At 28.2% G+C, this 13520-nt stretch overlaps 1 protein-coding gene across 2 annotated transcripts; it reads right to left on the bottom strand.

The window, feature by feature from the left end:
* Nucleotides 1–6064: 6064 nt before the first annotated feature.
* LOC100201722 (potassium voltage-gated channel subfamily A member 1) lies at nucleotides 6065–12577 on the bottom strand. Of its 2 annotated transcripts, none has more exons than XM_065793849.1 (2): nucleotides 11185–12577; nucleotides 6065–6755 (listed from the first exon to the last, which is right to left on the bottom strand). In XM_065793849.1, the coding sequence occupies exons 1-2, from the start codon at nucleotides 12263–12265 to the stop codon at nucleotides 6577–6579; spliced, it is 1260 nt and encodes a 419-aa protein (XP_065649921.1). In that variant the 5' UTR covers nucleotides 12266–12577; the 3' UTR covers nucleotides 6065–6576. The 2 variants fall into 2 exon arrangements, with proteins under 2 accessions (XP_065649921.1, XP_065649920.1); XM_065793848.1 differs by having other exon boundaries at nucleotides 6065–6758; nucleotides 11185–12574.
* Nucleotides 12578–13520: the final 943 nt, after the last annotated feature.

Here is a 13520-nt window from a genome sequence, read left to right as displayed (position 1 = left end):
TTCTTCTTTCTATTCTGCACTCCGCACAAATGCTGATAACTAGTTTTCTACCATTTATCTCAAAGCCAAGAAAATTGTACTTAAGAAACTTCAAGGCTTTTGTAGTTGTCAAATCCACCGCTAAAATATACCTGCTACCTCACCTTTTGAGTACTACAAGCGTAATGTAGCCATTCCATTCCTCGACAAGGTTTCATCTGAGTTAGCAGCACGCTTTAGAAAAAATAAGAGAGCACATTATGAACTATGTTCTTTGATTCCAGAAGCTATTATCACCAAAGAAAATGAAGAGTTGGAAACATTGTCAAAGCAACAAGCGGATAAATGGTATGGAATTCAGTTAAAATAAGTTGCAGCGATGGAAAAATTTATGTGTTGAGAACAATTTTTGTGGAATGAAAATCACGCAACTACTTTAGTAACATGTTGACTCTACATTCTTTCCCAATATTTGTGAGTTATTCCTTATTCTGGCAACTTTGCTAGTTGGCAGTTGTGAGGCGGAGCGTTCATTCACTTGTGTACGCCGCATTCATTTATATTTAGGAACAACGATGACAGCTCATAGATTGTCAAGTTTGTGTGTGATTAAGATGCATTATAACAATTTACACGACTGTGTTTTAACAAAAAGAATTGTAAATAACTTCGTTGCACTACATCCACGTAGGATGCAAGCACAATCTCTTTTTTATGAATGTGTTTAGTAGTTTATGTTTGTATATTATGTTTCAATGAATAGATAATGTGCTTTGGTCGACAAATAATTATTTTTAAAACATGGAAAAAATCATAAAATTTTGTAAGTTAAAATCAAGTATTTTTTTATAATGTAGCCACCCCCTCCTTCAAAATCTTGGATCCGCCACTGATAATGTTGAATAATTTCAACTGCTAGATCTTTACTTATTGTTTAGAGACATTGCATTTGTGTATAAGCATTTTCAATAATTTTTTACAAATGGTTGAATGTACCTTTTTTTAACTTATATTTGACTTTTTTTTGATTACTAATTTGATTGCTTTTTGTCTTTTTGAAGTTTCTGAACTGTGTTGCTTCTGATGCTATAACGAAAGAGAGATTCTTCTCACAGATTGCCATTTAGTTTCTTTACGTAAATCATCATCTAACTTAGCTTGTGTTGGTGTCATATCCGGATTAAAGAATACATTAGGAAAAAGATTGTTTCATTTTAATTTTTTTTGCTGCAGATAGTACCGGAATCCTTTGTTCTAGTGATGGTAACTCGACAAGTATTGTAGCATTATGGATGCTTACTTTTGGTTCAACTCTTTTTATTTATATAACTTTTATTTATATTTATATCGATAAAGATATGTTTAGCTTTTGCTAAATCAGCTTCTTCTTCTTTATCAGTTTTGTTTGATTCAGAAACACCAGAAATAACAACTTTTTTTTCTTTTTTTTCTTTTTTTTCTTAAGTTCTTTCTGAACAAGTCATAAGGAATTAAATATATGCCTTTGACAAATCTATATATATTGAATCAGCAACACCTTCTTTATTCAAACATTTTTGCTACTTTTTAAGTAAATAATAAAGCGTATGCTGTACAGCGTACCAACTCCGAAATGCACACAATATATTGTTGAGGCTTGGTTCGATAAATACCCGCATTTGCTCATAAGTAACCATTTTAAAGACTTTTAAGAGAGCTGAATACTTTTTGGGTGGTAGATAGACTTACTTGTTGGGTTATTTTTTTTTTGAAACATGAAATGACATCAGCCATTTTTAAAATAGAAAAGAATTCACCTTGAGATATACTATTGTTTATACAGGAAGTGACACTTTCACTAAAATCCATGACACAAGTTTTTAGCACAAACGTTGAAGTATCTCCACTAGTGTTCTTTTTATTGTTTAAAGAATCAATAATTTTAGTGATATCATAAAAATTAATTGAATGAAATATAAAATTTTGAGGATAAAATTTAGAACTCTTTTTAATGATAGTAAAACTAAAATGGTTTGCATATCTTATATCAGATTCAAAAGCAGGAGCAGACCGAGCATTTTTTTAAAATTTTGAGATAACTGACTTCCAGACATGGAGCAAACTCCAAACATTTTTATCTTTATACTTTTTTTAAATAAGAATATATTACAAAAAATTGCAATGATTAGAGCCTGAGAACAAAAAAGCCCCAAAAATTTTGCCCCCTGCCCAAAACTTGATATAAAAAAGCTGATAAAATATTTTTTGCACTATTCTCAACTAGACTTATATTCATCGATAAATTTTAAGTTATTTAAATTTTATCAATGAATACAAGTCTAGTTGAGAATAGTGCAAGAAATACAATATTATACTTTTTATTTACTTTATGTATTTATTATGTTTTATTAAATTTTGTTACACTTTTTGAACGCTGGGAGATTATATCGTGAAACTGTAAACCTTAGTGCTAAAAGTACTCAAGTCTTATTTTGACGAAAGCAAACTTATTATTAGTTTGATTTCGTCAGAATGTGACTAAAGTACTTTAAGCACTAAGGTCTTCAGTTTCATAGTATATTACCTCAGTGTTCGAAAAGTATAACCATATAAAATGTGTAACCCCTTCGAATTGAAGGGGGTTCAAACTTTATACGGTCAAAATTTTTGAACGCTAAAATATTATACTTTAAATTTAAAATTTATCGATGAATATCAACCTAGTTGAGAGTAGCACAAAAATTATTTTATCTACTCGTTTTTCTCACTTTTTGGGCAGGTGGATGGAGGAAAAACATTAGAGATTTTTTTTTCCCAGGCTCCAATCATTGCAATTTTTTGCAAAGCATCTTTTTTTAACATAAATATAAACATATAAATGTTTGGAGGTTGTTTCATGTCCGGAAGTTACCTATCTCATAGACCAAAAAATGCTGTATTCGCCTTTTCAACAAAACCCTGAACATTACAAAGAGGAGGGCGATAAATTACACCATTATTTATAAAAGATGATGCAACGTTTGTGAAAAACAAGTTGAAAATGTTTGATAATTGAATTTTACCCGATATAGTTTCCCTATGTTCAATCAACGTTATACGCTTGTTTGAATTTCCAGATTTATTTGGGAGAAAAGACATGCATATCTATCATAGAGATGAGGAGGAAGACTTGAATAAATTTGCATTATCAAGTTCATAACATAGTTCCTTTGTTTCCTGTAGAGAGATAAAGAAATATCTGATTATTCAATATAGAACTTTTTTTTTAATTTTGATCAAAGCAAAACCGATTTTTTAAAATTCTTAGTCGTATATGTTTTATCGTTGTCTTTCAAAATTTTAATTTTTATTGGGGCTTATAGATTTAAAAGTTCGCAAAAGATATCATTACGTTTATTTATGTCACGATGTCATCTCAACTTGTTGTTTATTGTTTCAGAAAAAATATCACGTGAAAAGTTTCAAAAAAAACTGTAAATTCAATTATTTAGACATAACTTGCAGAAGATAGACCTGGGCATTGTAAAATTGAGCTCTTGATGGTCACTAATACCCAAACAGACTTAGAGTGTTGTAAACATATTTCTCTGTTTCTAAGAATGAAGTTTATACACGTGGGTTTTACAATGGATTTAAAACAAGTCGGCATTCTAATTAAATTACTAGATTGATAAAGGCAAAGAAGCTTCTTCATTTAGTTATCATGGTGTTGCAGATTAAAATCTCCACTATTATATAATCATTATACAATTTCAAGCCAAAATCAAGAGATCCTCTAAGTTGATTGAAAAAATAGTCATCATTCTAATTTGTAGGTTTACAAATATCTATAATTACTCATTAGCAGCAATAGCAGGCTTAAAAGACCTTGAAAATATTCAGTATTTCTGCGATCATGCAGTATCAAGCATGAGAAGCTTCAGCTAGACAAGCTTACCTGACTAGGTAGACTAAACCAGTATCACAGTATTTTCAGTCGCCAATTCGAAAAACTTTTTGAAATCCAAAATATTTATATCTTGGTTTATTTACTGCTGCACGTAATTAATTACCCCAACACGACACCACACAGTATTTAAATGTAGTGGTGCGTAATATTGTGCTTGTTGCCTTTTGACGGGCTAAAGAAGAACTGCAGTGCCTTGCTAAAATAATTCATTCAAAAATATTCCGGCAGCGTGTTGACACTATTAACATCAAACCTGAAGATAAACTTAGACTATTTAAATCTGCAATGAAAAGTGCTCCAAAACTAAGGGGTAAGAAAACTACCTTAACACCTGAGCTATATTCAGTAACATAGCTCAGGAATGTGCTCAGCTGATTATTGAATATAGCTTGGCTATATTGAGTAGTATAGCTCATGCAGCTCTTGCGCAACGGTTAGATTTCTGGCTTAGAACCAAGAGGTTCGTGGTTTAATGCCGGCTCTAGTCCAATAAGTGATAACAGTAAAGAAGAGGGCCTAAACCTAATGGTTAAATGCTTATCCGCGGTATTCTTCGATGACCGATGACCTTCGATGACCGTCAGCCAACTTATTATTATTAATTTAATAAGTTTTATTTCAATTGATAGCATTATTTTGTTTCCCTCATATAAATGTCAAAAAGTAAGCTTAACAGGTTTTGCAATCACCAAATCTTTTAAAAACTAATTGTTTCCAATCAGCAAAATATGTAAAGAATGTTTTAATGGGTAGCATGGATTATATGAAGATAGTAATAATAAATAGCAGTAATGTGCTTGTTGTAAAATGTTACAAATTTTACTTTGGTGTCACGGGTAAATGGTAATGATGTAAAACTTTATAAAAAAAAGCTTTTTTTTCAAGTTTCTTTTTAAAGAATATTGCTTATTCAACATCAATTGTAAACATATTATTTTTAAGTATACTTTTATTAGGCTGTCTTTTTTAAAACTATACTTTCAATACAGTTACTATTAACAATTCTCTTTCTTTGATTGTTAAAAAACGTATTACTAGTTGCTTTGATTTGAGCAGTTTATATGCAACTTAAGTTTGGAACACTCAGAACTAAGAAATTTTAATTGAGCGCAAACATTTTTATAATAAACTGTTCTGAATAGCAAATCAGTGTTAATAACATCAAATTACAAACATGAGTACTCCGATTGGTAAGTGTATGGTCAATTTGCCAATTAAAAGTTATTATTTTGTTATTTATATGAAAAATCATATTTTTCCAATCATTAGTTTATGACAACATTTAGAAAAACCTTTTGATTTTTTGTGTTTGCAGTATGTCTTACATTATGAACAGCGGCTGCTTTTCGCACGTCTTCTATCTTACCATGTTTTACTAAAATCATCTTTATTTTATATAATTACCGCATTACTGGTCTACTACTGTTTAAGCGAAAAAATGCAAAATATCAGGCCATACACTTTATATAGACCATGGTTGACCATGGTTGGCAGATTAACCAACTTTACTACTAAAATAATTTTTAACACTTGGACTTCAATCATAACACAAAAAATTCATTTCAAAGTAAAAAACAGTTGATGTAAATAATGAATGGAAAATTTTATTGTTATTTAAAATAAAATGCTGGGGAGTATTGTATTGAACGAGTGTTAAGAGGCGAGCATAAGTTGAATCTAAAGAAAAATAACTTTGCAGCGTTGTAAATATTATACTAGTTTACAACAATAAAGCGTAAATCTATAGCTTTCAAATTGCAAATAAAAATAAACTGACGTTTCTCATGATAAGGGCAAAAAATTAATACAACATTTGCAATTTTAACTGCAGAACTCAAAAAAGTTTTATTTAGTCATATTTCTTTGTTTTAGAACTGTTTATTTTATCTAAATTTATGATTTTATTATTGCAAAGGCGTTTCTGCAGCGTATCTGCAAAGTATCTGCAGCGTTATAAAAGTTAAAATGGAAGCGTTTGTCACTGCTTCTATAATAACAGTTTTTCAGTTTATGGTATTTTTTCTTCTGTACATCTTCTTAAAATAATAGGAATTTAAGAAACATTGTTTGTCATGAGCAACAATTAAAGATGTAAGCTCTAAGCTAAAGATATATGCTTTAAGCTGGCTAGAAAAAAATCTTAAAAAAATCAAAAAATTAATAAAAAACTTGCAGTCAGTGTTTATACTAGTAAAACTTATGCAATTCTAAAAAGTACAAGTCGATGTACACACTTGAAATAAAAATCAATGAAAAAAGCACCAAAAAAAAAAAGAAGTGAAAACGACATTCTTGTATCATAAAAAACTTACTGTTAAGTAAATTAAGAAACTTCTAATTTATTCAGACGCTTGTTGCTAGAAAAAATTTTGGTAATAAAATCCTTTACTTCCCCCTCTTCCCCATATATGTCTACTCCATCCATTGTCAAATCGTCGTTAAATCGTCGTTATATAATTGTCAGATTCAATGATGTCGCAATAAAAAAAAAATTTAATTTTTTTCGTAAATAAGTAATAAATCATAAAAAATCAGTATCTGTAATGTTTAATTGTTATCCTTATTAAAAATTACTTCATTGGAATTTGTTATAATTATTATGACATTGTGGTTGAAAATGCAGTACAACATTGTATTATTAATTCTCATCAGCATCTTGTCTTTAACACTCATGCAACTTCGGTCATATTTGTTATTTTAGCTTCATCTTTTTGTAGGAAAACATCCCAGTATTTTGATCCAGGTCTTAAAACCTGATATTGTTGAGTAAAGTTATTAACAATGATAGGTATCGGCATTGCTATAACAAGAATACCCGTCATTGCGCATACCGCACCAACAAGTTTACCTACTGAAGAAAATATGATAAACATATTAAAGTATATAATTACAAGAAAAAAAAAAATTTCAAACAAGCAAAGATGATTATTTTTAAAAAAAAAAAAGAAAATTGAAGTTTGTTATTTTTCTTATTTTAAAGAATTAAAACATTCTGGAAACTAGTGATTTTGAGAAGAACGAAGGAAAGTGAAAGTCTGGAAACTAGTGATTTTGAGAAGAACGAAGGAAAGTAAAAGTCTGGAAATTATTCTGGAAATAAGAAAAAAATAATGTTTACTTCTTTTTTATGTTTAAACAACTCAAATACAAAATATCATCTCGCGCTTGAGGTTTTGAACGGAACAGACGTGTTTTGCAGCGTGTTTAAAAAAAATTATTAAAAATACAAATGTAAAAAAATATATATATATACATTAAACAATTAATCAATATGACAGTTACTCTCGTGGAAATAAAAAAGATGATCAAGAATATGTTGGACGAATTTGAGAAAAAAACGGAAGCGATGCTTAAAAGACAAGAAGTAAATTTCGTAAATATACTTAACGCAAATTTAAAAATATCAAACGAACGTTTAGATAAAGTTGAAAAGCTATATAATGACAATACAAGTATTTTGAAATTATTATCAAAAGATGTTGAAGAGTTGAAAATAAGCTTAAACTTCCATGAAGAAATTTTTGAAAACAAAATAAAGATCGCCATTACAGTCGTGGATAAAAAAAAAAGAAACAAACGACAAAATAAAAGGTAAGAGTGAATTTGTATATGTAAAAAATAAATTAAGAGAAATAGAGGACCGAGCAAGAAGAAATAATCTAAGGATAGACGGAATAAAGGAAGCTGAAAACGAAACCTTGGAAGTGAGTGAGGCAAAGGTTCTAAATTTGTTTAAAGAGCAACTTGGCTTGGTAAATATAAAAATTGAGCGAGCGCATCGCACTGGTAACACGGTCACTAAAAACCCGAGGACTATAGTTCTCAAATTATTGGGCTTCAAGGATAAAATCGCAATCCTCAAAACATCTTCAAGTTTAAAAGGAAAAAATTTATATATTAACGAGGACTTTTGCGCGGAAACAAACCTTATTCGAAAAGATTTGCGTGAAAAAATGAAATTGGAAAGAGAGTCGGGGAAATTTGCATACATATCGTACAATAAATTAATCGTACGTGTTTGGAAAGAAAAGGAAAGTATTGTATGTCCTTAATATACTATTTTCTTATGAGTATTTATTTACCTTTTTTTTTGCTTATTTAAATTTTCTACTTTTTTCCTTTTTTTATCAAAAATGGCGAATAATGTGTTTGACCAATTAGATTTTAAAAATTAAATTATGATCCTTTTGAAGATAATCTTTGAAGAACAATCTTTCTGATGACAACTTAAATATTTTTTTAGAAACTCAAATGAGTTTAATTAAAACACCATATTTTGATCCTTATGAATTTAAAATCAAAAAATATTTAAACTCATTTTCTATATTACCTTTAAACATAAGAAAAATGCGGCAAAATTTTGAAAAATTTAAAGAATTTTTATTTATTATAAATTACTCGTTCGACGTCATATATCTGTCAGAGACTTGGCATGATTCAGAAAGTCCTCTAGAGTTGAATTCGAATTATAGTTTGGCAAATTACAAACTAATTAGCCAACCACGAGGAAGCAATAAAAAAGGCGGAGGACTGGGTGTTTACGTACTTAAAAAGTATCAATTTAAAATAAAAAAGCAATTAAGTGTAGAAAATAACAATAATGAAAGTCTTTTTATTGAAGTAATTAATGCAAAAAACAAAAATAGCATAATTGGATGCGTGTACCGACCACCTAGTGGTAAAATTAGATCATTTCAAGACTTTATCGAAAAAATTATATTTAGAGAATTGGAGTGATGTTTATAAAAGTCAAAATGCAAATGAAGCATGTAATTTATTTTTAGACAAATTCCAAGAGATTTTTAATGAAGCTTGTCCAAATGAAGTATTAAAAATAAAAACAAAAACACTTGCTAATCCATGGATGGATAAAACACTTATTAAATGCTCTAGAACCAAACAAAAACTGTATAATAAATTTCTTAAAAATAAAAGCACAACTAATGAAAAAAATTATAAAGCATACAATTATTTTTATATCGATCTTTTAAAAAAAACTAAAAAAAATTATTACAGTAAACAATTTACTAATTGTAAGCTGGATACTAAAAAAACATGGGCTGCAATTAATGGCATACTAGGAAAAAATAAAAATAAAACTTCTTCGCTACCCAAACGAACCAATATAAATAATAATGATATCTTCTGTCCTAAAGAACTATCCAAAGAGTTTAATACATATTTCACAAATGTTGGACTTGATCTAGCTAACAAAATTACAACACCCCTTAATTCTTATAAAACCTATCTAACACCATCAAATGATAAAACGTTTCGACTTGACAAAAGAATTTGAAACGGCTTTTTCTTCGATAAAAAATAAAAATTCATCAGGATTTGACGGTATTCCCAGTAATATACTAATTTCAAATAAAAAAAGCATCAGTAGACCATTGTTCTATATAGTCAAGCTTTCACTGGGCCAAGGAATATTTCCTGATGTACTAAAACTCGCAAAAGTAATTCCAGTTTATAAAAATAATGATCATGCAAATGTTTCTAACTACAGGCCTATATCATTGCTTTCTGTATTTTCAAAGATATTCGAACGTGTAATTTATAATAGAATCTTTGACCACTTAACAAAAAACAATTTTTTTTATCCAAAACAATTCGGATTTCAGAAAAATCTTTCAACTGAACATGCGATTATTGAATTAGTCGATCAAATAAATAATGGCTTTAATGAAAATAAATTTACCTTAGGTATATTTATTGATCTAACTAAAGCTTTTGACACTGTCGATCATTCCATCTTGTTAGAAAAATTAAAGTATTATGGGGTAATTAATAAGGACTTCAATTGGATTAAAAGTTACCTTACTGATAGAACACAATATGTTCATAAAAAAGAATACGGAATTCCTAAAGTCCCCTGTGGAGTACCCCAAAGATCAATACTAGGCCCTCTCTTATTCTTAGTTTATATAAACGACTTAAGTAATGAATCAGTGAAATTAAACCCAATTATGTTTGCTGATGATACAAATCTCTTTTTTTCCAACTATAGTATTAAGCAACTTTATGCTGACATGAACTTTGAATTAAATAAGATAAATGATTGGTTTCAAGCAAATAAACTCTCATTAAACGTTAAAAAAACAAAGTATACATTATTTTATAAAAAGTCGCAAGAAGTAAACCTTCCCCTCAAACTACCAGATCTTTTTTTAAATAATAAAGAAATAAAACAGGAAGACTCTTTAAAGTTCTCAGGGATACTTGTAAACAAGCATTTATCTTGGCTTCCCCATATTAAATATTCACAATCAAAAGTTAGTAAAGCCATCGGCATGATGTACCGAGTTCGTCCTCATGTTAATATTATATGTCTTAAATTAATTTACTTCTCTTTAATTCATTGTTTTATCAGTTATGCCAATATTACATGGGGCAGCACGCAAACTACTAAACTTAAAAAAATACTTAGTGTTCAAAAACATGCGTGTAGAATTATATACGGAAAAAAAAGAAGGGAGCACACAAAACCCTTAATGCTTGACATGAAAATGATGAATATTTATGAAATAAATATTTATCAACACCTAATTTTTATGTATAAGTTTACAAATAACCTAACTCCAGTAAATTTTAATTGTAAGTTTAAAAAAAATATAAATGAAAAGTATTTCCTTAGACCAAACCAATCAAATTTCTTTAAATTGCCTAAGAAACTAAACAAGTTTACAGAGTGTTCAATAGCATTTCGCGGACCAAAAATATGGAACTATTTAAAAAAAAACAGAAGCTAAAAAAGATAATATGGTAAAATCATTAAACTCATTTAAGTTGCTAGCAAAAAAACACATTTTTAATTCGGAGGAATTACAAGAACTCCGTTAAGTTTTATCAAAATAGTTTTACTTTTTTATTCTTTGAAAAATTAGTTGTACATATCTTTTGTAGTTATTTATGCAATGGTATATATATTTTAAATCCTTGAGTATTTAAGTTTGAAGTTTTTACATCTTACTTTTATCTGCAGTTTATTTGAACATTTTGACGACATTTTATTTTTTCAAGGGGCTCTATGAAAAGATTGCGGTGGTATTGTATTACCCATATCTTCTTTGAGTCCCGGTCTGTTTTTTAAATTGTCTTATTTGTTTATATATCTTATTACGTGATAATCTTATGTAACTTATTATATTAAACAGCAAAATATATTCTAAACTAAAAAAAAAAAAAATTCGACAAACGTTTCTATTACAATTTTATCATTGTGTTTATCTAAATTTTAAATTTTATGGACAAGCAATGAAATTTAAACTACTTACGTTGAGATTTGGGATATTCATCTCCATACCCAACTGTTGTCATAGTTACAATACTCCACCAAAAAGATCTTGGAATGCTAGTAAATGTTGTGTCTGCTCCATCTTCAGCGTAATAAATTGCGCTTGAAAAAAGTAGCACTCCCAGAAGAATAAAGAACACAAGAACAACAAGTTCGCGAAAACTTTCTTTCATAGCTACGCCTAATATGATCATTTCATTCGAGTGCCTCGATAATTTAAATATGCGGAATACGCGAACAAGTCGCATTGCTCGCAAAAAATAAATTGAATATGTTCCTTTTGTATTTAAAATAATTGTGACGTAAAACGGCAAAATAGAGATAATGTCTATGATGTTAAGAAATTTTTTAAGGAATTCCAATTTACTTGGTGATATAAGGAAGCGAATTCCGATTTCTACTGTAAAGTATATAATGCAAAACTTCTCCAAATCATCGAGAATATTTTTAACAAATAGGGTGTCATCAGACATTTTATTAACCTTGTTATCTTTATAGATGGGTAGCGTTTCCATGCAAAATACGACTATCGACAGAATTATTGTTAGCAGAGAAAACAAAGAAAATATTCTCGCTGAGAGGGAAGAATCGGGATATTCTAAAATATTCCATATATATGTTTGCCATTTTCTTTGATGATAAACTTTTTTTTCGCAAAAAAAACCTTTCACTCCAACCTCCAATGCTTCGGCAGTAAGTCCGTAGTATTTAACGTCATTTAAAAAAATTAACTGATTTACTCGAGAAGGTTGCTCTAAAATACCGTATCGATAGAAAGTTAAAATGCTTTCAAACACTTTTGGATGTCGGTTAAGATATATTTCTCCTTTGTTTGTTTTTTGAAGCTGGTTTCTTTTCTCTTTGTTTCCCAGCAACGAACCCGGAAAGTTATTTAAAGTTAGCGTTGTGGTAATAAATAATGTGCCGCTGACATTAATGTAAACAAGTTCATCTTTAATATTTGTGTCACCCATCTTTATTTTAACGTCATTATTCAAATCTTTATTTTCGTTAATTAAAAAATTAAACTTTTTAAGTAAACATTTTTTCGTGCTATCCATGAGAGATCACTTCGCTGCACTTTTTTCATGCACCAATATTTTTGTAGAAAACTAAACCTGTTGTAGTAGACATAATAATTTACGTTAAAATGGTTTCGTGTTTTGTTGGTGCCGGTTGTTTCTAATATTTTGGCTTAATTTTTATCTCTGTCATATTGCCAGTTGTCTCTAGTATATACTCTTTCGATTATTTTGAAAACACGCCAAAACAATCAAAAATTTACTATTGAACATTGTTAGTCTAAAATTTCTTAATAGGCTTGCAATAAAAACTTAGTCCTCAACATAGTATCACATCTTTGAGAATTTTTTGGTTTTATAGAAAAAGCTTAACTAGATAAAATATTAATGAGATAACATGATTTTCTTATAGTGCATGAAGATAAAAAGAACATCTGTTTATTTTTTGATGTGGTAGATTCATTCTTTATTTATATCATAAATATGAACGATGATCTTGATAACGTTAATGTCAACGGTGAACCATTAAATAAATTACAGCGCATGGTGTATTTGAAAATACAATTGAATAGGTTTTTAAGAAATAAAATCCTATTTATACGCACACATAAACATATTTGCTTTTAATTTTTATTTTACATATTTTAATGTAATTTTTGATTAAGCAGAAATAAATATATAATTAAAATATAAATATAAGAAGAAGCATTAGATAATTTTATTTTCCTACATAAGAAATATCGCTAGATATGTTAAGATATCTAATAAAACACTTTTCTATCCATCCATTTATTATGTAGAAACAATATTCATCAAATTTATCTAATATGGTAATAAAAAATATATGATGGAAAACTGATTTATAGTAATCATCCCATCAAATATTTTTTAAACATTTTTTAACTATTCAATAAATATCTATACCATTTTTTTTTTTTTTTAGGGACGCATAAAAGAATGATATATGAATAAATAAAACTTATAATGTTAAAGCTTTTTATATTAATTTCTTAATACATTATATATATATATATATATATATATATATATATATATATATATATATATATATATATATATATATATATACATATATATATATATATATATATATATATATATATATATATATATATATATATATATATATATATATATATATATATATATATATAAGTGTTTTTAATATGTGTTAGTTTTATAACTTTATCATACTCAATATTATATTTGAATATTAATAATTTATAGCAATACGAATAAAATTTTACCAAATATACGTTTTATTTTATTTGGA

This window comes from Hydra vulgaris, chromosome 03 (genome assembly GCF_038396675.1).
Source record: "Hydra vulgaris chromosome 03, alternate assembly HydraT2T_AEP".
NCBI lineage: Eukaryota > Metazoa > Cnidaria > Hydrozoa > Anthoathecata > Hydridae > Hydra > Hydra vulgaris.
This window is presented reverse-complemented; position numbering and strand designations above follow the sequence as displayed.

Excerpts from the sequence above, each read along its gene's own strand:
- LOC100201722 (XM_065793848.1), bottom strand. The coding sequence starts at position 12,265 with ATGGATAGCACGAAAAAATGTTTACTTAAAAAGTTTAATTTTTTAATT. Across the intron at positions 6,759-11,184 it reads TGAATATCCCAAATCTCAAC|TAGGTAAACTTGTTGGTGCG; the intron begins GTAAGTAGTTTA and ends TATTTTCTTCAG.